Below are 27,035 nucleotides of genomic sequence, written 5' to 3' on the forward strand. Positions count from 1 at the left end.
GGTAGTTGTGAGAGAACCATTACTGTAATGGTTGGACTTTAACTCTCTACACTATAGCTTAGAAGATACCATACTCATATGCTGAGCACTATACCGAAGGGTCGTATACCTGATGCTACGGTTGTACTTCGATGGGGGAGCAATACAACAATGGCTCACGCAGTTGAACTGTGGCGTAAATGAAATAAAAAACGAACCCGAAAGCGATCGAAAGATTATTCAGCTGCCAGTCCCCACAGCGTCCTCACAACCAACAGTTGCATCTATCGCACGTGAAAACCTAATAGTTGCTAATTAGCCTTCCCATTACCTACGAGTAAACTTAAAGAATTGGGATCCCAGAGTGTTGTTGGCCTATTTTCTGTACGCCTGCTTTTGTCGCTGTCTAGGTGTAGCGTATAACAGTGTGCCTTACTGCACTCTAAAAAAAAAAAAAGTCATTACTTGTTACCTTTTTTGGCGAGTCCTGACTTGGCGCATACGCTCTAAGAAAAGAAGAGTATGTGTGACTCCTTTCGGAGTGTCCTGACTTGCCACGTATATGATTCTCTTTGAAGAGGCTCGCTAAGTCTCTTGTGGGTCCCACGACTCTTCGAAGAGAATACAATGATTTCCAAAGAGAGTTGACGTGCCTCTTTAAGAGAGTAATATACATGGCAAGTCAGGACTCTCCTAAAGGAGTCAAATGACTCTTTTTTTTCTTAGGGTGTATATAACTCTCTTTAAAGATACACGTTAACTCTCTTTTGGAGAGTCGTGCTTCTCACAACTCTGCGAAGAGAGTATAATGACCTCCAATAAAGAGAGTTTTAACGTATATCTTTAAAGATATTTATATATGTGGCAAGTCAGGAGTCACCAAAAAGAGTAGAAAGTAATATGCTTGTTCTTAGAGTGCACGGGGAAAAGATTACGATGGGCAAAAGTAGTTTCATAAAGTCCGAAGTGTCGCATAAAGTCTCATAAAACACTTTTTAAAGTGTTTCTTATTGTGCTCGGTGTTTGTTCCTTTTTACAATGCCTCCTCCCAACCAGACGGGATCCCGTCAAACCGTGGATTTCATGAAGTCCGAAGTTAAAGAAAACAAAACGGAAGCTTCCGCACATTCTTTTCCCTAACCAGACATGTGTCTTCGTTTCTTTGATTGGCTCGGAACTCAAGAGAAATTTCCAGAAAAGCAATGTGTCTCACTCTAGTTTGATTTAGAGTTTAACCATGCTTGGCTCAAGCATCTTACCAAACAAAAAGCATAGGCGATATTAAGGCGTATACCAAGCGCTCTTTGTCTTATTTGTTTCCCAATCTCTCGCTTCAGCGGCTTTACGCGCTCCGAGTGTCCGGTACAATTCTCGTGTACATTCGGCCACAAATGTGTCTGCGGACCCTGTAGCACGGTCGGGCCAGACCTATTATTCGTGCAAGTGGTCAGTGTACGCATGAACGCCCGGCGCTCGGGTGGTCAGCCGGGCATGACAACCGAATCGGAAGCGAAATTCGACTCGGAACGGAGCGTGAGGTTTCCCGCGAACTCGAAATGACAGGGCGTATCAGTCATGCAACTTCTGCAGTATCGGTGGCCAAAACCATGCGCCGTGTGCGGTTCCGGTATTAGTCTTTTTTTTTTTTTTTTTGCCTGTACCGTACAGTTTTTGCTCTCAATAACACGCCTTACGGTAACGAGTATTTTGCTTCTATTTTCGAGGTTAACTATGTTAATACGTGGCTCGATAACTTTTCGCACATTTCGAGCACCTCTTGAATCGCCCTGCTGGTTATCAGCTTGTACATATCCGAGAACTCGTTATTATACCATGCACTTTTGGAATCACTTCAGGTTTAGAGAAAGCAATTTTCCAATATAGTGTACGTCATGCGTATCGCAACCATTCGTCTAGCCATCCGCTCATATATAACTCCTTCCTCAGTTAAATACAGTTGACTCTCCAGACATCCGTGTATATATAGCTGACCTCTCCTTTCGTTTTACTTTCTTTCACTTTATCTCTCGAACTAGCTATACAGCCGTCACAGCTGGCGGTTTGAGCTGTGCGATATGCGGAATGATAGAGGGAGAGAAAGCTAAAGGAAAAACAGGGAGGTTATCTAGAGGAAGTCTTCGGTTTGCTACCCTGTACTCATAAAGGAATGGGACGACCAATGCTTTGTGAGCGCATGCATGGTTGAGTTAGTTGAAGGTTAGCGGTGGGAACGCGCACACACACACGCACGCACGCACGCACGCACGCACGCACACACACACACACACACACACACACACACACACACACACACACACACACTCACTCACTCACTCACTCACTCACTCACTCTCTCTCTCTCACACACACACACACACACACACACACACACACACACACACACACACACACACACACACACACACACACACACACACGCACGCACGCACGCACGCACGCACGCACGGTCTTCATTTGCGATGATTTTTCAGGACTAACTGGGCGCTGTATTCACAAAAGCACCAGGGCATAAACACTATCTGTAAGTGGCGTTCCCCTTCCGTATCGAACGGACGTGGGTGGCAGATTTTGTTTCTGTCCACCATTCCACATGCTATGCTATCTCCTAGGGGCTAGGTGGCCATTTTCGTCAATGCCTCATCATGCGAAGACAAAAACAAAGTAAATTAGAGGAGGAATATTTCTTGGAAGCGTTTACGTTGGACAATACTCCAGATATGTGCGTGCATTATGCCGCAAACTGCACCTTTGTATTTTAATTTCAGATTTACGTGCTATCAAAGTTGGAAATATCATTTTCGAACACCATGTAGTGCTCTGGCAAACCAATAAGGCCATCGCGGAACGGCTCTGCAAGATCAGTCATCCTAGAGTGAATGTATGTGGATCCCTCTGGCAGCCACATACGGCAACTTTAAATCAGCCGACGAAAGCTGTGCACTTTGTTTCAAAGGTAATATGACCGGAGCACCAGAGGTCGCGCTATGCGAAGCCTCCACACCGAGTACGGGGTTCGTATAATACGTTCTGTGCATGCCGAAACAGCCAGGTGACGTGCTTTTCAATCGCGTATACGTCGGATAACCTGTCCCGAATGCGTGCTGCTGCAGACGCGTGCAAGCGAGAACTACAGAGGCAGGCAGTGTCGATTCTAGCATTTCCTGATGCCTGAATCGGACACGCGACCTGGGAATATGGAACGACGTCGTTCAGTTTCGTGATGGATCCGCGCATGAGGTGCGGGTCACTTTCAGCCGAAGCCCGGCATACTATGTACTTTCGTTCGCGCGAACGACGCATGCGAAAGGTTGAGCCAGAAGACAATTCTGGCGTCCAGTCGGCGGGGAGCGTTGTCTGCTCCAAATTGCGGAGCTAGCTGTATACACGCTCATGACCCCGGGTCATCTCCTATTCGACTCGAACGCAGGAGAGAATGCCCTCTTCGTCTTCTTATCGCCTTCTTTTGCTTGTCTTTCCTAAAGCGTCCTAATGCCCCTGCGTTGCGTACGCTTTTGCCCGTCAGTTTCTTCTCGGGCTTGTAACGACAGTCGTGCTTCTTCCACGCCTTTTTAGGCTGCGAAAATCGCTTCCTTCTCAGCTACTCTCTCGAACGGGAGTTGGCTCCTCTCACAGTGCACTTATTCCATAAAACATTACCATCTCAGTGCTCCCGTCGGCCTGCGCACTCGCTTTACCCAACTGGTGAGCTTAATTCTCCTACACTGATGATTTCGTGAAGGCCACCTTTAGCTACAGGCGACCGTGTATTTCTCATACGAATGACCGGCAGCGCTACCTGGGATGACTGTTATCACTATGAGACCGTTGAACACGTCCTGTGTAACTTTAGTCACCGCAGTCTACGGAGAGGTGATCGCAAATCACTGCGAGAACAAACATTTTTGCAGACCGCATACAATATGCAACGTTATTGTATGATGTTACAGGAGGTATACGGCTTAAGGCGAGACTGAAATGCCAGAATAAAACAGTGCCCCCCTCTCTTCGTTTATGCTGCTACCAAAGTATCCTTCAAAGGCATGCCAACCGTTCAAGTGCCTCTTCTTTGACGGCTTCCGTGAAGAGGACATGCGAAACACAGAGAAAGCGTCCTTTATGAGTGACCGCCATGCAAATTTGCATTAAACGTAGTTCTCTTTAAAACGACTACTTTGTAGTCACCGCTAGGAACCGTTCTAGCGTAAAAAGCTTTGTGAATACGGGTCTTGAATTGTATAGGACACCTTAAAAGCTGCTCTGTAGTCTGTGCCTTCTAATTCTCGCGTAAACTATATTTTAATCCGCTTTCAGTGCTGCGTTGCAATCAGTGGCGCCACTTCAAAGGCGCAGTTCCTTAGCCAAGGAAGACGACTGAACACCGATTTCGTTTCAAGGTGATGTGATTCAAGCGAAGAGGCAAGCATGTATTTTTACTTCCCCTGACAGATCGACGCACATGAACTCTCTACACTCTAAAAAGTAAAGGAGGAAATGGGGGGTCGAGGTTACTCCTTTAGGGGAGTAACTAACCTGCCACACCCATTACTCCTTTTTGGGGGTAACTGCGACGGGACGAACCGTTACTCCCCGTAGAACTTGCTCCTTCAGGGAGTAACTGACTGAAGCAACGGATGCTCTTTGTGAAAACTCCCACGGGAGCAACGGTTACTCTTTCTCGATACTCCTCAAAGGAGGAACGGATAGTCTTTTTCGATACTCCCACGGGAGGGACGGTTACTCTTTCCCAATACTCCTGAAGGGAGGAACAGATAGTCTTCTTCAATACCCCCAAGGGAGCGACAGTTACTCTTTTCAATTACTCCTCTAAAGAGCAGCCGTTGCTCCTTTCCTAAACTCATAAAGGGAGGAACGGATGCTCTTGGTCAATACTCATATGGGAGTGACACTTGCTCCTTACAAATACTCCCGAGGGAGGAAGAGATAGTCTTTTTCAATACTCCCAGGGGAGCGACGGTTTTTCTTTACAAGGGGGAATGGATGCTCTCTGTCAATACTCCCACGGGAGCAATGCTTGCTCTTTCTGGACACCTAAATGGAGTAACAATTACTCTTTCCCATTAGTCCCGCAGGGAGAAATGGACATTATCTCTCAATACCCTCATGGGAGCGACAGTTACTCTTTCACAACATTCCTCATCGGAGCAGCATGCAGTTAATCATCCTCAATGCCTCTCGATGGAGTAACGTTTGCTTGTATTGAGTGCTCCTCAAGAAACCAGCAGTCCAGCTCTCCCATCGGCAAATGAAAAAAAGTTTTGAGGAACATGGTTTTCATCGGGTTGCACCAAGTCTGACACAAATGCTCCAGGAGAGGGCAGAAATCCAGATCTATTTGTGAGAAAAATACTTTATTGAAATCAGTCTGGCTGTTCACTGGCTCAAGATGGTTAGAGCCACACGGACGAGTGACGTCGGCCGCAAGACGCTCTGAACTTTCAGAACTTGACACAGGAGATCGAAGGTCCACTGAGCTTTCTTGCTGAAAACAATGTTCAGCGCCCAGTATAGCGCGATTTGTGTGGCAATGGCTGCCAAAAGGCTAGTCTCCTTAATAGCAAGGCCCTCCAGGCGCACAATAAATTTCCTTGAAGTCAACAAGCTTCCATTGTATGTCACTGTCGGCACATGGTGCGTCTTGGTGGGGTCCTACAAAACAAAAGGCACATTTTAACACAAGGCTTGTTGCTTCATTATTACAGCAGCTGCTTCATGTAGCAACAGATAAAACCTAATGCTTTACGACACACTGACAAATAAATGAAATTGCAACTTATTTGCAAAACATGGTTCGACACTGGTAAGAACATTCTTAACAAGTCAAAGCACTTGCAGTAAGGCTACAGGTTTATCCACAGGTTAGAGACTGGTCTCGTTTACACGGAAGCCAATTAATTGGTTCTGAAAAAAAAAAAAAAAACAGGGGCATTTGCTGTTTGCAGGCAGCACGTCATGCTAGCATACTTTATAAAGTAGAACCCTGCTGATACATTTTTCAAGGCCATGTGCAAAAAGAATGTAGGAGCCAGGAAATGGGGAAAAAAGTAAAAGTGAGAGTCGTAGTGAAATCGACAATCATATCTCAGTGGTTATGATGAAAAAAAAAAATGTGCAGCGTTGGCTCCTGTACCTTTTTTCCATCTGATCAGCACAATGCGAGCAAATTCGTTGTGTGTGGGAGTTGAGCTGTTAGAATGAATTATCGACTTGAGAGACTTACCTTCCTGCACTAATTAGATACCCATTGTGCCACGTGGCTCCTACCATGATAACTTGAGTGTACATTTTTTCCGAATAAACCCAGTGTCTTTGGGTGGCCAGCACCTAAAACGGTATCTTGAAGCGACCTTCCGTCGTGATCCTTTCACATCCATAAACAAGATTATCGCTGGATGCACCGGCGGTAATGCAACGAGCAATGACGTTCTCAGCTCATTTGCTCAGCATTTTCGGCATAGTACCAGGTTGGTGTGGCTTGTAAATGGCCGCATGTCTCGCAACAGTGAAAGACCAAAAACACAGCCCTTTCTCCCAAACTTCACCACCAGTGCACGCATTGGCACACTCGGCCATGATCTCATCAATCGACAGAATTGTGGAGTTAAGAGCTGCATTATCGACGAAAACATTATTGTAAGCGATTCCATTGGAGGCATAAAAGAGCCGAGCATGCACAGCATGCTAGCATGACTACAGCAATGACTTGCAAGTAAACAGAGTGCGAGAAGACCATGCCGTCTCTGGTCTTGGTGGCCTTAATTTTGCCAACACCTCGCACAAAAAACATTTTAGAACTATGTGACCTTACAGATGGCTGTAAATTGCAAAAGATGATTGAATAATTGATCATTGAATAAATGTTTAGGGGTAAAATAGACTTCAAATATTCCCGAAAAAAATTGTGAAGTTAGAGAAAATAAGCGATTTGTCGCATGTTTGACCGTATTTTTCATACTGATGCGATCCAAGTAAAAATCCTCGTCATGCGGCGTTTGATAGAAGACTTCGTCGTTAAGTAATGAGGAAAGTCTAATGAAATAATTTTTTTGTTTTAAGGAAGAAAATAATTTTTGAATTTGGCCCTCCGAACGCGGCCTGCATTTCATTTTGTTGCCACTTCGCCGCAAAGCACGTGGTCGCCCTTCCAGCTGACACTCGTCACAGGCAGCGGCAAGATGCAAGATGTATGCCAGTGGCTCGTGAGTGCTCGAAAGTCTTGTCGCGTTGATCTCAGGGCGACGAGTAATCAATTCGCGTTACAATGTGAGCTTGCTTGGCGGGCCCAATGGGATGCATGGATGCCCGAGAGCAGCCTATGGCGTCATTGGCACAATGTGCTAGAGGCCGTCTGCACAACTAGCATACACATACTGAAAGAAATAATGCACATTGTATACACGTTTTTTCGGGGTATACGTGTTGTGCAGACGGCCTCTAGCACATTGTGCCAACGACGCCATAGGCTGCTCTCGGGCGTCCATACTTCCCATTGGGCCCGCCAAGCTCACATTGTAACGCGAATTGATTACTCGTCGCCCTGAGATCAACGCGACAAGACTTTCGAGCACTCACGAGCCACTGACATACATGTCGCATCTTGCCGCTGACTGTGACGAGTTTTAGCTGCAAGGGCGACCACGTGCTTTGCGGCGAAGTGGCAACAAAAAGAATGCCGGGCACTTATGGAGCGCCAAATTCAAAAATTATTTTCTTCCTTAAAACAAAAAATTATTTCATTAGACTTTCTTCATTACTTAACGACAAGTCTTCTATCAAACGCCGCATGACGAGTATTTTTACTTGGACCGCATCAGTATGAAAAATACGGTCAAACATGCGACAAATCGCATAAGTTCACAATTTTTTTCGGCAAGGTTTGAAGTCTCTTTTACCCCTAAACATTTTTGTACTATAACACACTTTCCTGAAAATCATACTACTATTAAGATTGGTTAGAGGGAGTTCGAGATAGCACAAGAAAAAATCACGAACATTGAAGAGTTTTGTAGTTTTTGAAGATACGTAGCTGGTAGTGAAACACAAAAATTTCGGAATTAGTGAATAGGACATCTAAACAGAACCTCTGCGATAGCGCCAGCGTGGTTTCAAAGCTGAACACAGAAAAATAGATTTTATATACATTTTTCTATTAGGCGCGGTTTAACAAATACAAGCGAACTTCGAGGGGGCGCCATGATCGTCAAAATTTTTATCGAGCGAAAATGTTTTGCCACAATACTCTATGTGGCACAGGAAAAAGGCACACATTTTATCAGCAAAATCTGCGATGTGCGAGCGCCACGTCTGGGACACTTGGCATGGAATGACCCAATAATAATATCTGGGGTTTAACGTCCCAAAACCACGATATCATTATGAGAGACACCGTAGTGGAGGGCTCCGGAAAGTTCGACCACCTGGGGTTTAACGTGCACCTAAATCTAAGTGCACGGGCCTCAAACATTTTCGCCTCCATCGAAAATGCAGCCGCTGCAGTCGAGATTCTATCCCGCGACCCGAAGGTCGCGAGATCGAATGATAGGGTCAGCAGTTGAGTGCCATCCATAACCACTATACCACCGTGGCGGGGCTTATCCATTGAAGTTGCAACTAGCAACTGAGCAAAGAGGCTTATCCATTTGAGAGGCCTGTTTTATAAAGAAACTGACTACGAGCAAGACTTCGATTTGGGCGAGTTGGTACATGCTTAGCTGGGGAAAAACAGCGCAAAAAAGGACAAGGACGCAGGAACACAATACACTGTACGAGCGCTGAACTTACAACTGACATCTTTATTGCACCAACCGCTCGTTTTTACAGCGCATCAAGCCGAGCACGCCATTCCAATCAAACCGCCAATCAAAATTATCAGGTATGCAAACTACATTGTCACTGAAAGCTATCACATGTGCATGAATTACACCGTGCGCATGCATCTTCCACACTCAGATAAAATGAGCAAACCAGTTCCTAACAAGGATGAACAAGCAACAACAACAACAAAAAAAAACAGCAATACCTTCCACATTTTCTATGATGAAAGAAGTGAGGGCTAAATTCGGTGCAACAATGTTGTCATCAAGGCTTAGATGGGACCAAATTTGGCAATAACGTAAAATTTAGCGCTGCCGGATTTTTATAGAGTATGGACGAAGCTCAAAAATGTAACCCAACGCTGCAGTAATCGATGACAAATGCTGCTGCAACCGCTACAACATGAAGATCAAGCACTCACCGTTAAACCGATGGTGGAGACGTCAACTTCAGAGAACATGTCCAACTCCTTTATATGTTCCATTGAATCCCGCCCCGTCCACGGCTCGTCGAAAGTGACGACGGCATTTCTGTCGCCGTATGTAACGAGGCACTTCGATGACATTGGGCGACAACGGCGCAAGACAAAGAACAGTTCTCAAGCCTGCCGCGGTACATGCATTCGCTCACACATACACGGTGTAGTGTCTCTACGACTCGATTGCTCTAGTCCTGAAACACCCAAAAGTGAAACGAAGCCAGTGATTAAAACAAAACGAACTTATTTACTGATGCACCAAAATAGGAAACGTCCACGCAGCTCAAAAGGTTCGCTGGCGACTGATGTTTTCCCGGTCCGCTGGGCCTGGAGTCTCCTCCTTGCACCACAAACACACGCACACAAAAACAACCACCGACACTGGCATGGGCGTCAACAGGATTTTGCCTTGGGGGGTGCAAACCCGTGTTACATCGCGTCTGGGGGAGGAGTGGAGAGAGAGAGAGAGAGCTGGCATAGCTTGGGGTGGGGGGGAGGGGCAAGTGCCGGTGTGGCTTGAGGGGGGCAAGTGCCCCTTTTGCACACGTGTCCCCCGTTCTATGGCCCACTTCGAAGGGGAGAACAGTAGCGGTTTCAGTCAGGCGCGCTTTCAATGTTCCAAGGCCACGGTCGCGGGGGCCGTATGCTAGACGCGTGGCTTCCCAGCACTCCGAAACAAACTGTCCGCGCCACACGGAACGTATCCACATGCGGTCCTCGCTGCCATGACCGCTGATTTATCAGTAGCTCTACTTATGTTTGTGATTTCAGCTGATTCAGTGAAAAGGCGACGGAATCTACTGCTTTTTGGTCTTTTTACAAAAATGAAAAGAACCACTACGTTTTTTTTAGTAAAGTTTACATTAATGTGATATCACCAGACAAACAAGAAATGTCCTTCTTTGCGATGTTCTCAAACGCAGCACTACTTTTGACTGACGAGCCATAGACACCATAGAGTTTCATAGAGTAAGTATTACAGGAAGCTCTATGTTATGAGCAAATACCAGCAAATCGTGAGACAGAAATGTGAATGCACAACGCGCCCCACAGCACAGGGCCTACCTTTACCGTTCAATAAAGGTCATCCTGTCATCTCTCTTAACAATTTTATTTTAGTTATTTATTCATCCACTTATTGCTTACAAGAAACGAACGAGCATTGTTACGGCCACTAATATACATTTTCCAGGAACTGACACTTCGCAATGCACTTAACGTGAAAATATGCTCAGTAGTGAAAGGAGATCTACCCGCTCACCCCCTCACCCCCGCGTCCCTCCCTCTCCTTCTCGAGGCATGCGGGAGTAAGTGTGGCCATTCGTCCTCCCGTTCCTCTCATTTTGACGAAGGACCAAGCAGTTACCCTCCGAACTTTGCGCACGGCACGCATGCTTCTGCAGTTCGTCCTTCGAGGGAGTAAAGCGCCCTTTTTCGGATGAACTGCGCAGTTGCTCCCGAAAACTTTTTAGAGTGTATATGTAGTGTCCCATCGCGCTTGTACGACAGTGGAGCGTTAGCGCAACATTCTCCGATTACAGAAAGGACATGTGTTCGTATGCGACCGCTTTTCAAACTTTGCTATATATGAGGCGGACAGGGAAAAAAAAAAAGCGAAAGGATACTGGACTGGCGTGCCAGCAGACAGTGCTCGGACGCTTCCTGCAATTCGGCAGGCGAATAAGAGGAGACATTCCTTTGCAAATGTGGGTCGCCAGCTGTGTGTGTGGCGTTGCCACGCATCGCAGCCTCGGGGGACGACCACTCGCTTCTTCTTCGACGCCACGATTATGTGCCAGCGAGACGCAATACTTTCACCCGTACTACGCGATCTTATAGGCGCGCCGAGTCTCGCTTCGCTTGCTTTGTTGGCCGAGCGCGCGTAGACGCTCTGCCCGGACCGCTACGCGCACCTGAAGCGATCGGTCCACCGTATAGAGTCGCTCCTTTTTATGTCTTTTGATGTGTTACTCTATTGGCTTATGTGTGCGTGCGCTTGCGTAGATTGCTTTTGCGCGTAGTGGAACCGGACGTTTGAGCGTGTTTCCGGCTTTTGTTCCTCCCGGTGTTGAGACAAATCGCTTCGTTCCGTGTCGACGCAGATAATACTGGCTCGCATGGCGGGCGGTCGCGTAGGATGCGTCGATCCTCAACGGGGACGAAACAGGACTTCACAAGTGCGAGTTGTAGTATTGATTAGATTAGAGTTTGCCGAATGTTTAAGTGGAGAGGTTGGAACGGGAATGGCTGACAGTGCATGCGGCATGCGATGTTTGAGGCACCGAAGAAAACATTGACCACTTGCTGTGCCATTGGCCTCGATTTGCTCGGAAGGACAAGTACTTTCCAACGCAGTGCGACGACTAGACGATCGGTCACTTTCCGTGCAGGGGCCACTATAGAACACCGTCCCCGTCTCTCGTCGCCCACAAAGCAGTGAAGCTACTCTTGTGCTTTATGACGATGACGGGCTTGTGCGAACGCTTCTGACTTGTAGTGCAGTCCCGCACGCTGCGGTAAATTCACTGCCCCCTCCCACCCTCTATTTTTCTTTCTTCTTCTCTTCTCTCCTCTTCGTCTCTCATCTTTTTATTCCCCTTCCCCCAGTGTAGGGTAACCAACAAGGGGCTTTTCTGGTTAACCTCCCTGCCTTCTCCCTTTCTGTTTCCTTCGTCCATCTAATACTTCCTAATACGCCGTCTCTCTTCTATTCAGGAAAAGGCCCTACGAGCGATGAAAATTACTCTTTAATAAATACCGACACACATAGAAAAGACTAAAAGGGACAAAAATTATAGCGGTGGACGTAATGTCACGCTTAAACACGAGGTTTTAGAAGCCATAAGAATGAATAAACTGACACCAGGCACTCATGCTTTGTACCTCTACGTTGGTATACGTTGCTTCACGATATGTTCGTAATAAAGGTTTCCTGCGACTATATATATATATATATATATATATATATATATATTCTTTGTTATACTAAAGCAATGCACTTCTTAGCAGTAACCTAGGGTAAAATTCTTAATGAGCAGTTTATTCCTATAATTTTAATTAACACGCCGCATTAGTCTGCCTTTGACAAAGCGAGCGGCGCGGCACATTTCCTTGCAACATAACTCTAGTCGCCGTTGATATGGTCGTCGAGTTACGTGTTCGTCGTCACTTCGTGCTGCGCCACTTTCCCTGCCCGCAAGTCGCACTCTCTTGAAGGACCCTATTGTCGTTCCGGCGATTCCGAACTGCGCGTCATAAAATGCCGCTGTCTCAGCGCGTTTGTATACTGTGTAAGCTGCCAGGGACTTCATACCTGCCAAATATCTCTTTTCGTCTGCGCTGCGGTTCAATTGCAGTTACACAATACGAGGTTGTTTAACTTCCAGGTAATCAACTGGGACGTGCAGGCGATACTTGCCAATAAGAGGGATGATTTGTTCTGTAACGTAACCATGCACCTTTCGCTACGGAAGGAAAATATAGAAGCGGCCGTGGATATAGTGACGACGAATGGCGCTTCAGGACAGTTACATTATTGTTGCGTGTTAACGCGTGTTAGCGTTTGCCGCCACCGCGCGGTTGCAATAATTCTCGTTCAGCGTCTGTGTTGCGAGCGCACTTTGGCTGTTTACCTGTGTCGACTGAAACTGGTTTTCTGAACACCTAAAGCGAAGCCCCTATTTATAGTGCAATGTACGTCTTTTAACTCCTTAGTGATCTATTCTAAGGCACAGTAAACGAAATAACAGAATTAGTAATGGCTTTCTAAACGCACCTGCGCGCGATGAATGAGGACATGCACACGTTTCGAGAACTCGTTGCGATCCTATAGAGATACACGAGAAGCGTTATAACGCCCGAAGTTCGCCGCCACACAAAGCTTCGTGTGCATTCATTCGTGTGCTCCGGGGATCTGGAACTATTAAGTATCTCCCACTTTGCAAAGGAAAAACCAACGGAGCAAGCGCTCTGTTGAGGTTCGCGATCGAGAGAGCTGCGTCGTAAGATAGGAAGAAAGTGTGGCAGAAAGGATGCGCCTCTCGGCCTCGAGGCAATTCTTAGCTCACACGAAGACGAATGAACTACAAACGAGGCGACGCACCTGTCAGAGGGCCGGCCGCACGCACTACTCGCAGCGAAGAACGAGCTGACGACGCTTACGATAACAAATCTTAATGACTACTTCCATTCTGACTGCCCAGAAAGAAAGCGGCAGCACTGTCCCTTTCACGGCACCCCCGGGCCTTTTTGCGAACGGTGTGGCCGCCGTTGGGCAACGCGCAGTCCAGCAGGAGACAAGAGATTAACCTTGGTGCGGGCCTCTGTGATGGCTCGCGTTGCGTCGATCTGGGTCGGCTTTGCGACACAAGCGTCGTCTCTTTTGAGAACTGCTGGATGTATACACACGAAGGACATCTTCTTGTTCGGGTAAAGGAGAAGGGAATAGAATGCGCCCGCACGCGACGGGAGGGCAGATGACATACGAGGGGAGGAGAAAGCCGCAGCAGTGACATAAACACTGCGGTGTAATGCAACTTAAGGCGCTGCGTTGCTCAGATTTGGCTGGCCAGCGTGTCGTTATGGGGCACGGTGAAGAGATCACTGCCGGTTTTTGCAGCGAAAGCTGTTATGAGATCATTTCACCGGCCGTTTTTGGCGCCGTAGTTGTCCGCCGCCGCCGCCGCCGCCGGTGTCCGTAACCAGTATCGCTCGAAATAAGGAAAAAAAACGAAATAAGAAAAAAACTCCAGGATGGAACGAGGTTCGAACCTGGGCCCTCTGCGTGGGAGCCCAGTATTCAACCTCTGAGCCATGCCGGTGCTTGAAACTGCTTTGCAAAAAGGTCCTATACAGGCTTCATGTCGGGAAGGAACCACATCAGCATATGCAATATAGCGTGGTAGAAGAGTAAAATCAGCACCAAGCGTCGCACAACGCGAATTCTGTAACCAGGCGTCACACAATGCGAATTGCGCGACGAGTAGGTTGTTGAATGCTTCCAACCCATTACAAAGGGCTCTGCTATAATTCTTCATCGTCATCAGGCACAACATCAACAAAGTGCGCATAATGCCTTACATGTGTTTAGCAGGTACCAACGCTCTCCGTAGAATGACGAAAAATGGCACAGTGCCTGCTGCCCTACTTCTCAAAAATTACAATGATTTATAGCGTAGTGGGTTCCTCGCAAGTGCACTTGTATTGGTTGCCAAGGAAGCCCATAACCGCATGATCTACTTCCTCGGGGTCTCAGTAAAATTACAATGATTTATAGCGTAGTGGGTTCCTAGCAAGTGCACTTGTAGTGGTTGCCAAGGAAGCCGATAAGCGTATGATCCATTTCCTCGGGGCCTCAGTAAAGTTCTTCGCCCCCCCCCCCCGTCTCTCTTCCACGTCAACGTATGTTATACAGCATGACGGGAGAGGGAAATAGCGACCGGGCGTCACCCAATGCAAAAACATAACTGGTGGGCCGTTTAAAGATTCCAACCCATTACAAAGGGCAGAGCCATAATTCTTCATCATCATCAGTCGTCGCGTCAACAAAGTGCACATAATGCCTTACAGACGTGTAGCTGGTGCCTCGCTTCTCCGCAGAATGACGAATAATGGCTTAGTAGGTGTTTCCCAACTTCACAAAATTTGTTATTTATGGCGTAGTGGGTACCTTTCTAGTGTACTTGTAGCCCCAAGAGAGCTTAACGGGCTCTAGAAACGCCGCTCTTCCAGCTTTCGCTGTGACTGTGCTGCGGTTTCAGCGCAGGCCTGGAGTTTTTGAGTTTGCAAACGACCCTCCCCCTCCCCTTCCTTCCTCCATCCCGCATTCTTCCAAGCAGAACGTTTGACTGGATAATGTATTCTGAAAACGTTGCTTCGTAGCCCTAATATTAGAAGCAACAGTCTCGGTTAGATTGCATGCTGTCGTGAACAGAAAATTGGATGCTCGAGCGTGTTGGCACTAGGTTAATAAATGTTAGGAGGAGGAGGAGGAAGGAAATGAATGAAAGGCAGGGAGGTAAACCAGACACGCGTCCGGTTTGCTACCCTCCACTGGGGGATAGGGATGAAGGGATTAAAAGGAAGAAAGAAGAGAGAATAAGGCACTATCAGGGCACTTATGCGCCTGTCCATTGAATGCCTACAAGCGGTCGCTTAAACCAGTCGATCTTAAAAATAGTAGCAATGATCGCGTCGCTTTGTTGGCCTGTGATGCCGTAGGGCCACGATCCGAGGATCTTCTCTTCGGAAAACGGTCTATCGTCTAGCTTGTTCAGCGCATTGCGCAGAACGTTGCGTTCATTCACAAAGCGTTCACAGAAGCACAGTAGATGCTCTATCGTTTCGTCGCTATTGCACGATTCGTATCTGGAGGTGTCTGCCATTCCCATGCGAAAAAAGCACGCCTTCGTGAAAGCTACTCCTAACCACAGGCGGCACAGTAAAGTTGCATCACGGCGGGAGAGGTGCGATGGAACTTGAAGCTTCCTCGATAGGTCTAGTTCATGTAGGCGACGGTTCCAGACACTGGGGTCATTCAACCAAGTTTGCGACATTGTGTCAGCGAACGAGCGAAGACCCCTTGCAGCGTCTGTCCTCGACAAGGGTATTGGGGCTGCCTGGGCATCCTCGTGGGCGGACCGGGCAGCATCATCAGCGAGGTTGTTACCCACAACACCACAATGTCCCGGCAGCCATTGGAACACAACGTCATGTCCCTTCGATAAAGCTTGGTGGAGAGCTTCTCTCATTTCGTTCACTAACTGTTTGTGCACCCTTCGTCGTAATGCTGATTGCAGGCTCTGTAGGGATGCTTTAGAGTCGCAAAAGACAGCCCACTTTTGAGGCTGGGCTTCCACGATAAAAAGGATAGCGGCACGCAAGGCGGCAAGCTCCGCTGCTGTTGATGTCGTCCTGTGGGACACCCTGAACTTGAGAGTCACTTGGCAGGCCGGAATGACAACAGATAAATGTTAGAGATTGCGACAAACAGTAGTGGAAGCCTGACACCACAGCGCTGTCATTTGCGGCTAATGACTGTGATCTTGCCATGACTTTGTAGTGTTGTCGCAGACTGTTCCCCTCTTTCATTGTTTCGCACCCCTTTCCACTTCCCAAATACAGGGAAACCAACAGGAGATTTCCTCTCCATGTCTTTCCGCTACCTTTCACACTTTCTCTTTCTCTCTATCTCTATTTTTCAGCTAATCAAAAACGATCTTGAAATAGAATAATAATCAGTTGGAGGCTAACTAAACTTTCTCCATTTTGCTGCCATTTTTTTCACAATCTTTCTGACATTTCACTGGCATATGCTCTTAGGAGCAGGTTTAGCGTGGTAATGTTTCTTTTTCATTTAATGTGTTTAAGGAGAGGTTGGTGTTAGGCATGGCTCCGACTACTCCGCTTCTCTTACATAATAGTTTGCATCATATGAAGTTGTCAATAACCACAAAGCAATACAAAATTTACGCATGAAAATGTCCATTCACAGCAACAATGTTCACATGTCTTAAATGTTCACACACAAGAAACGTCAGCGCTTTACAGAAGAGTCCATCGGAGGGATCACTGGGCACTTACTTGCCCACACTTTAGACACAGCTGCCCCGAAACAAATACTGATGGGCACGAAAATACGAGAAACACACGAAAACACACGTGTGAATACTTGCACAAATGGGAAACCTTCGATTGATACTGATTGCTTACTTCGTTTACGCGCACGTACAAACGAAAGCGTGTGCACGTGGTTGCTGCAAGTATCCTCGACGCAGAACACCGCGCACGATGTTGCTGCGCAATTATACATTACGACAAACACCTCGCCAGTGCCGTCCAAAAGGCAGAGCACGTACTTCCTGTGCTTCATACGCGGCCGCACAGGGCGAGAAGCCGGGAGCGTAAAGCGCTGTTTGCGAATAACAGGAAGGCAGCTTGTTCGCATAAGTATACGCAGAGCGACGAACACAGTAAACTTTGACGAGAACAAGCGCACGTGTCCGCACACGCTGGTCTTCTTTTCCGGGTCTCTTATTGCAGGTTTCCGGGAGACCTCCAGGAATGTTACGCGAGAAGGACTGCGATCTCGTTGACGAGCACGGCAAGTAAACGATGCACGCGTGCCCTTGAACTAGACAGAAACAGGGGGAAACGCGGAAGGGACAGGAGAGAAGCGAACAAAGCGAAATAAAAAAAAAGTCAAGGAAGAAGAGCGTATAACAAGGTGCTCACGACTCGAAATGTGCGATGCATGCGCTTCTTATACGTCCAGAAGCGCCTGTTGCACGAATGTATTTGCTGGCATTTCAGATGTTTTGATTTGCCCAAAAGTCCGCATAGGTGGTACAGTGGTTACGGTGCTCGGCTGCTGACTCAAAGGTCGCGGGTTCGATCCTGGTCGCGGTGGTCGCATTTCGATGGAGGCGGAATGCTAGAAGCCTCGTGTACAGTGTGATGTCAGTGCATGTTAAAAGAACGCCAGGCGATCTAAATTTCCAGAGTCATCCACTACGGCGTGCCTCAAAATCATATCGTGGTTTTGGCACGTAAAACTCCAAATAACATTATTATCGATAAAGGGGAAAACAAAAGTTTTTTCTTCTTTATGCCTTTCATTTCGTAACCGAGTAACGCTGCCGATATGGTTGATATTGCGATAACAAAAACAATCGCTTGAATGTTCCCGGTTTCATTCGAGATGAACAGGTATACTAAAGTCCTTGGGGCCAGTCTCCGTGCAGTTCTTCGTTCGCAAGTACTCTTTGACAATGACCGTCTCCCTTTGCTGATATTATGTCAGGCATAGAACTACTCAAATTTCTTATTACAAATTCCACCATGCTTCTTTTTCTTTTTTTTTAAATACGAACCCTGATTCATGTTTCCCAAATTCGGAGCATATAGTACTCATGCCTCCATAGCTTTGATAGTCTTTTTTCCAAGCACTGATTATTTGCTCACTTGAGCAGCTTCTATAAAACCACTAAGGTAACAGCCACAATCAGCAGCACCCTTCGCCAGGTCTTGCCAGGTTTCGTTTCAAATCTTAAAGCTACCACTAACCAAAGACAATTGATTTGACAATAAGCAATAATGTGGAGCCATTTTCAAGTGCAGCCTGGACTGAAAAGTGAACAAAAGATACGTCCGTACTTCACGGTGTATAATCACTCGAATAACTACGTTTCTTTAGAGTTCTAAGCACAAAACTTATTGAACTGGGCGTTTGTAAGTAGATACAAACGCGCTCAATCTACCAGCGCTGAGTCTACTGTGTTCTTCAATTCTATTCTTTGTCCTGCTCTCACCCTCTTACTTCGAATGCCATGAGTATAGCACCAGCAAATCTGCAACGCAAGCTTTCTCATGCTATCGCACTTTCAAACACTAATGTTCTGTCTGCTGAAAAATTCACCTTTAGCACTTTGCATGTGGACAGCAAACGTTATTCCTCAGCTCAATCCGTACGCATTAAATCGAATTAAGATTGTCGTCCATGAAGCTGGTTGAATGTCAAAAGAGAAGGCGTGCACGTATACACAGCGTAACCAGCACGCTTCGCTGCAGCTATCAGCACTCTCCGAGAGACAGTGAATGTTCGCCGGCAGCGCATGCTCAAGAGAATCGCGCGTGTCATAATAACGTGTACCCTTCAAGCATACAAAAAGTCGACGTTAGCCAAGTTTCTTTTGTTTCCCAATCTACGCGATTCGACAGAGCTATAGAGGAAGTTCCCACGCTCCACACAGCGAGACACCACACACGGAACCAACTTAATTCCTTCCCGCGCCACGTCGTGGCGCTCTCGCAAGCGCACTTGCAAAAGCGCTCGACGATGTAATTGTTTCGCGCGATGTCTCCAGCGAATTGTATACTCCGTCACACGTAGCGTGTCGTTTATCCGTTTGTCGCCTGCGTGCGTCCCGACCGTATACGTCGTTCGCTTTACAAAACGCACGGTCGTGAACGAGGTAGAGTGTACCTCGCGACGTTGCTCAAATATAAATGAACTCGACCTTGAAGGTGCTGTCTCTCGGTATTATTCAAACGCTCGCCCTTTGTTAGTCAAATCATTCCTGTTCCATGTTCGCCATGCAGCAAACGCAGTTGCCCTAATTTGCTTGTGCATACAATGAAGGCTCAGACCGTTATCAGCCTTGTTGCGGTCTGCAGCTATCTCGTAAACTATTCACCGCACGCTCTTATCCGTTGAAACCGTATTTCTTCACTTCACGTGGAACAAAAAATAAGGCTATTCCAACTCTACACTGCGAACCTAATACCAGCGTCCGTGTACCGTGCAGCGATGAATGGGCGACTCAACACACGACTAGGGATGCAATTCCACTGCTGTTTGGTGCGAAAGTATGGCAGTAATTACGAACATGAAACTGTACTACACTTAAGGCACCAATGTGAACATACTCTAAGTCACACGACAAAGCGTTAGAAATTGATAACGCACAGAAGTGGCTCAGCGTTATGCATGTTGTGCGTACAAGGTCGCGGAACGATTTCCAGGCGGGACAGCGGCATTCCGATGGAGGGCAGGATGCAAAAACGCCCAGGTACTTGAATTTCAAAGCACGTTGAACAGTCGCTAAAGAACCACAGGTGGTCGAGATCAGTGCGCAGTTGGGTAGCCTGTCCACGCTCATTACATAGGCAAGTTTCGGTTTCTTATTTTCTCCGAGTCGATTGAGGTATTCGCTATAGTCGTGGTTCTCGTGGTTCTTGTTTGTTCGTCATTTTTGTTTCCGTCTCTGTTGTGTTCAAGCTTGCTAAATGCTGCAGTCGTACACGCGAGTCCATTTGCTTGGGATCACTTTCAAACTGCCTAAAGTGGCGCTCTCGTTCATGCGTACCTTTCGTGGGAAACGCAAAGGAGAAACCTAACGGCTGTTTCTGGGAGGCCCGTGTACTTAAAAGAACCCCAGGTGGTCGAAATTCCCGGGGCCTTCTATTACGCCTTGCCTAACCTATCACGTCCGCACAAACCATGTCCGCTGTTGCGGTGTGTTGTTAACGCTGGTGGGACGACCGAAATGTGATGATACCCGCCACGGTGGTCTAATGGTTATGATGCTCGACTACGGACCCGAAGGTCGCCGGATCAAATCCTGGCCGCGGCAGCCGCATTTCCGATGGAGGCGAAAACGCTTGAGGCCCGTGTACTTGGGTTTAGGTGCACGTTAAATAAACCCAGGTGGTCGAAATTTCCGGAGCTCTCCATTACGGCTTCCCTCCTAATCATATCGTGGTTTTGGGACGTTAAACCTCAACAACTATTAGTGTTATTGAAGTGTGATGATGACGATAAGCTGAAACTGTACTGTACTCCGTTAGATCGCATTTCGTCTTTCGTTACGCTTGCATAGATGAGCACCCTGTCCGTAACACGTACAGCATCGGTATTACGTTTCAAAAAATGGCAATATTGCTTCTGTTCAATTAATGATATCCCTTTCCTTCTTCGTGTGTATGTGTGTGTTTTGTTAGTAGGGACAAGTAATACGCGGTCAACTTACACTCGTGTGCGTGCGGCACGAAGACACAGCTTTCGCAGTGCCCTCAATACGAAGCAGAAAGCTTGCAAAGAGTAATGAGGCAGAAGCTAGCAGGACGGCATCGGGGCCGATCGGCGTGTCGGCGTGCCTCAGAACCAGTGGCGCTATTAATCGATAACGGACGAGCATTGCTTGCTTCTTTTCGCACGTGGCCACACCTCTGCACGCCCAACCCTGCGCGCCACAGGCCCCGATGCAGCAGGAGTGGCGCGATTTCTTGATTTGGGCCCGTCCTGTTTTGTACACGGCGTCCTCCTTTGATCCTTCGTTGCAGTGTAAATTGGGGTACACTAACAAGTAAAATTAAAGCAAGCCGTGTCTTCTTTTTTTTTCCCTTCTGCCTTTAAGGCTGGTGGTGCCGGGAACACAGGCGGTAGTCAAATACCTCTGCAACACACACGGTACCCTGCTGCAAGCACGCACGGAATAAAGACGTTAAAGTTGTTCTGCCGTCGTTGGTGATGTTATTGTTGTTGAAGACACATGCAAGGTACGACTATGGTATTCGATTATACGACTTCAATGTTACTGTGGCTGTTGGGGCTTCTCTGGGACACCGGCTAATTCTGTGCTCGTAGATGTGGGCCCGTATTCACAAAAACATCTTACGCTGAAAATGTTCGTAAGAGAATATTACAGCCAATCTTGGTGTTGGACATATCATTAGAGAAGCCGGCCGGCCAATGAGAAAGAACCTCTTGTAAAAGAGAAGCTTTGTGAATTCGGCCCGTTATTCTTAAAGAATTTAGATAATACGGAAAGACAAGGCGAGACTGCCGTAGAATAAGAAGCTGATGAAGAATTACTGCCGTTAGTCAGTTTTGAACCTTCGCATTCATAAAACGAATTCCGACAGAGTTCTTGCATTGTAAAACACAAGTTCAGCTGCATGGCATAAATGAATACAGTTGAGAGAATAAACATTTTATTCAATTAATGCTGGAGATGGTTTGCGTAGCCTGGCACGCTATTCGCACATTTGTATACATGTTGGGACACAACATCACTACATTTCCTATGGAGTGTCTATAGAGCATCTAGCACGGGCAACTGTCTCGAAGGATGAAAAATATCGCTTTGACTGCGCGCACAGTAATAGAGTATAATAACACCGCTATAAAGTCTCAGAACATTCATGCACTAATTTCGCGAAAAGTACACATGTTATAATGTGTTTACGTATCATTTCTTTTCTACGAAGTAGAGCTTTTCTTGAACATTGGGTCCAAGCGCAGTATTCAATAAGAACGGGACTTTACGAGTTCTTTCTAGCACTCTTCCTTCTTACCTCACTAAATTGGTGCCTTTCATTCCTATGTTATATTTCTTTCCTAATAGACATACGACTGATGTACTGCTGATGTACCACTGATGTACCACTGACTGATGTATGACGTCATGATGATGTAGGAATACTGACTCGCCAGCGCAAAATGCTGACGGCTATCTTATCGGATTATCACCAAGCTGATAACATTTCATGACTTAAGAAAGCCTCACTGATCCAGAATCGATGCGTTGCATAAAGTACTTTGCCAAAGCGTGACTGCCCAGAGCCATTCGTTACTTTCTCGCTGAGAATGATCCGCCTGTGATAAGTCAGGCTACTAACACAGCTGCCGCAAACATGCACTTCATGGTTTCATATATATCCTGATTGGGCAAGCTAATTAAATAATTTTAATTAAACGTTGCATTAATTCGCCCGATACTGAGGAGGCCAGACAATCTTCCATTTACAGATGCGCCGTGTACGATAGCATTCCGAGGGAGGGTGGTGTCGGCGTCGCAGTGGAGAGCAATGTAGGTTAGCCGTTCCTTTCCCCTTCGCGCTTCCTCTTCGCTCGAGTTTTGCTTTGGGCGCTTTTGTCTCGCCTCGCTTCCCTTGCCCGCCGGCTAATGCCCTCTCTGACGCAGCACCCCCACCTTCCTCCGCCGTACCCCGCTCGCAACGCTTCGCCGTCAAGGTGCCGTTAGTCGTTTGGAATACCCTCATGGCGACGGCGCGGATGGGATTCCTTGGCGGCTCGGTGAGTTGCGCGCCGCGGCCGGCGTTCGTGCGCGCGCGTGTTAGCGTTTAGAAGCTTGGCGGAAGTCGGGAGTGGTGATGTCTCCGATGTCGACTGGAACATTGGAGTCTAGACTTCTAGAGTCACTACGGTGCAGCTTGCATAGTTCTCACTGGTAACTTAGTAAGTATAAGCGCCGACAGTCTGCGTTTGCGGTCGTGGAGTCTGTATATGATCTTCAGTGATAGTTTGTTGGGTTCCGATGGAGGCAAAATACTAGATTTTTAGTATAACAGAGAGCTGAGCTAGTTGGTGCGTATTCATATTAAGATTTATATGTTTAGATTTAGGCGCACGTTAAAGACACCATCTGGTCGAAATTTCCAGAGCCCTCCACTACGGATTCTCTCATTATCATATCGTGGTTTTGAGACGTAAAACCTCAACAGTTATTATTAGTGCATTGAGTTTAACCTTCCAAAGTGGTTCAGGCTATTAGAGACGCCGTATCTCCGGATAATTTCGACCACCTGGGGTTCTTTACCGTGCACTGACGTCGCACAGCACACGAATCTCTAGCATTTCGCTTCCATCTAAATGCGACCACCGCGGCCGGGATCGAACCCTCATCTTTAGGGTCAGCAGCCGAGCACCCAAGCTGGGGCACTGAGCCAACGCGGCGGTAATATAGTCTTATGAGTCACTAAGTACTGATACAGCCAGAACTAGTACTTTACCAAACTATGGAATACGGATGTGCTTTGTATATTCCGCATTCATCCAAATAAGACCTCAGCGGGTGGGAATCGAACGCGTCACCTCGTGATCAACAGCGGCATGTGTATTGAATTCGGATTCTGCTCTTATACCACGAGGAAATGTGCTTTTTCTCTGTTTTTCGTTTCTCTTTCTCATGGACAGGACTTCTGTGTTCCGTGCACATTTTGTTATGGTAGTACAGTTTGGTAATCGTAGCAGAACCATCGCGTCGCGACGCGGTTAGGCGTATGCTCGTAGAAGGTAAGTTCGTGCATGGTGAAAGTAAAACTTGACAACCTAAATGTTTAGCATAGCGCCAAGAGGTATGTCTGGTGGTCGGATAAATGTGATCAGGCCCGTAGCCAGGGGAGGGGGGGGCGCTTGGGTCCCGCCCCTCTTCCTTCCCCCTAAATTCTGATAGAGGAGGGCGTTTTACAGAAAATAATGAAAACAGGTGTTTTTCTCAAATAGTCGAGGCCTTCAGCAAGTGCTCCACCCCCCTCCGCAGAAAAAAATTCCTGACTACGGGCCTGCATATGATTATGGTGCCATTAACCATTTGCTTAACCATTAACCATTATTTGAATGTTCCAAGTCCTAAGAGAAGTCATAACCTTTTTTTTTTTAATTTATTTCTCACTTACGTTGAGTAGAAACGTTACGCCATACATTTGCTTTAATTGTCGCATCCTTCCTATGACACGAGTGAGACCGACCTATGGCCGCACATCCTTTTATTTGGGCGGATATATTTTATGACGACACGCCCATTAGTGATGTCAGCAAGGTGGTCTCGCCTCTGTGTCTAAAACACGTCCCAAATTGCTGCTAGTTTCTTTTAATGCACACTGACAGCACGTATGCTCATACCATTAACCACTAAAATGTTCAATTACCATTTTCCATTGAACAAAATCTAAAAATATCCGATACAACTTTCTTTACAGCCTTATAGACGCATATAGGCCATACTAATAACAATAATAATATCGGGGGTTTTACGTGCCAAAACCACTATACGATTATGTGATGCACTCCGTAGGGGAGGGCTCCGGAAATTTTGACCATCTTGTGTTCTTTAACGCACATAATGAGACCGCCGCGGCCAGAATCGAACCCGCGACCTACGGGTCAGCGGCCTAGCCCTGTAACCACTGATCCACCACGGCGGCCATAGCGGCGTGACAATGTCACTGGTTTATTGGAAGTGCATGTCCTACGTCGGAGAATTCGAAATATTTTTTACTGCAAGTTCTCTTTGAAAGTGTGGGACTGTGTCAATGTTGGCAAATATTATCGCGATTCGTACGTTTAATCTATCTATCTATCTATCTATCTATCTATCTATCTATCTATCTATCTATCTATCTATCTATCTATCTATCTATCTATCTATCTATCTATCTATCTATCTATCTATCTATCTATCTATCTATCTATCTATCTATCTATCTATCTATCTATCTATCTATCTATCTCTTCATTTCAGCGCCTTTTTTTTATTTTTCGTTACAAAAGCACTACTGTAATGAGTACGTATAGCGCACGTGACAAAATCCCTAAACGACCATGGAAATGCGTTCGCATATATAGTGTGCCCATGCGTGTCGGTCGTAGCTGCGGGAACTGCCAGGCCCCCGATCAATTTTCATTCCATCCCACTTGCGGTCTCAGTGTGTTTATATCATCTTGCGGCCTTGTGTAGCCTCGCCTGTCAACTGCCTACGCCCACCAGCCTCCAGCGGCTGCTAAGAGCATACAGTTGTCTTACGAGTGATTGTTGCTTGGCGCTCACAAGGGCAAACAACGCATTTTCACAATAGCGTTGCTGCCTCGGACGGAGAGGGAACCTTTTATTTTCTCCTCCTCCGCTGCTCAACCAATAAGTTCGTTTATTTATTTATTTATTTATTTATTTATTTATTTATTTATTTATTTATTTATGTATTTATTTATTCATTCATTCATTTATGCCCATGATACGACAGCGATATATATATATATATATATATATATATATATATATATATATATATATATATATATATATATATATATATATATATATATATATATATATATATATATATATATATATATATATATATATATATATATATAGTTCAAAAAAAATCAAGCACGTAGGAAAAATTGTTCAGTAAAGGACTGACGTTTCGGCCGCGGGACCGGCCTTCGTCGGAGTGATGCGAACATGCGACGGTACCGCAATATAAAATGCGCAGTAACCTATCATAGCGCTGTTAATGGCTGACAAGCGGTTGTTAAAAGCACGTGGGGAAACAATGCGCGTGATAGGACAAGAAAAAACGAGAATACACGCGTGCGCACTTGCGCAAGACAGAACGAATAAAAGAGTAAAAAATGATTAACAATGAGTTAAAAATGATGAAGCCACATAACGCGTGTGTCACCGGCACAAACATCAATAGCACGTCATAGGTACAACTGCGAGCAAGTTATCGATAAACATAAACGCGGATGTAACATCTTGTCATGATCCGACAAAGCTCAAACAGGGAACTAATCTATCTGCGTGAAAGCATAGCGGCAATAATAGCGGGGGTAGTCAAGAGTGTTTAGGAAACTAAATGGGTAAAAATGAAAGTTTGCCAGCGCTTTCATTCATACCACAAGTGACGGCTTTAAACTTATAGATTAAATACGATTCTCGAAGCTCTCTTTCGTGGTGGGAACGGAAACCAGATTGAAGGATTGTAGCTGTAATATTATCAAATGAGTGGCCCGGAATGTGCACGTGTTTTGATAGCGGAAGGTTAGGAATGGTGGCAGCATGACACTTGTGGTTGTTGAACCGATATCTGAAGGGCGTTCCGGTTTGTCCAATGTACTGTAACTTGCAGACGGAACATTCGAGCAAATAGATGCAATTGTAAGTGTCACACGTAAAATTTCCTTTAATTTTATAGAAGAAATCAGAAGCAGTGCTTTTGGCAATGTGTGACGTCGTCATATGCGCGCAAACCTTGCATCGTGGTTTTTTGCAAGGTCGGCAACCGACATTATCGGGAACCCTTGTTTTAGATGAAGTTAGGATGTCATGCAGATTGCGAGACCGTCTGAAGACTACCCGAGGTGGCAATGGAAAGATTACTTTAAGATGAGCACTCTGCGCTAGTATGTTGAAATGTTTTTTGAGAATTGAGGAAACGTTTGGCACCGATGCTGAGTGTGTTAGAACTAGATTACTTTCTGCCTGAACGGATGGTTGCTTTTTAGCGCTGAACAAATCCTTGCGATTCAGCGCATCGGCTCTTCTGACGGCATCCTCAACAATGCGGGGTGGGTATTGCTGCTGAATCAAAGATTCACGGAGTTGTACGCAGTTTGCATAAAAGTCTGACTGCTCAG

The 27,035-nt window shown here is 46.4% G+C and overlaps 1 protein-coding gene across 1 annotated transcript in view; it reads left to right on the top strand.

The window, feature by feature from the left end:
• The first annotated feature begins 22,823 nt into the window (after positions 1-22,823).
• LOC119393307 (isatin hydrolase) overlaps positions 22,824-27,035 on the top strand; it is a 32,351-nt gene continuing 28,139 nt past the window's right edge. The window contains exon 1 of the mRNA XM_037660250.2: positions 22,824-22,907. Coding sequence (XP_037516178.2) covers positions 22,872-22,907 — 36 coding nt within the window. The 5' untranslated portion in view covers positions 22,824-22,871. The remainder of the gene's footprint in view (positions 22,908-27,035) is intronic.

The sequence above is a fragment of the Rhipicephalus sanguineus genome, chromosome 5 (assembly GCF_013339695.2).
Source record: "Rhipicephalus sanguineus isolate Rsan-2018 chromosome 5, BIME_Rsan_1.4, whole genome shotgun sequence".
Taxonomy (NCBI): domain Eukaryota; kingdom Metazoa; phylum Arthropoda; class Arachnida; order Ixodida; family Ixodidae; genus Rhipicephalus; species Rhipicephalus sanguineus.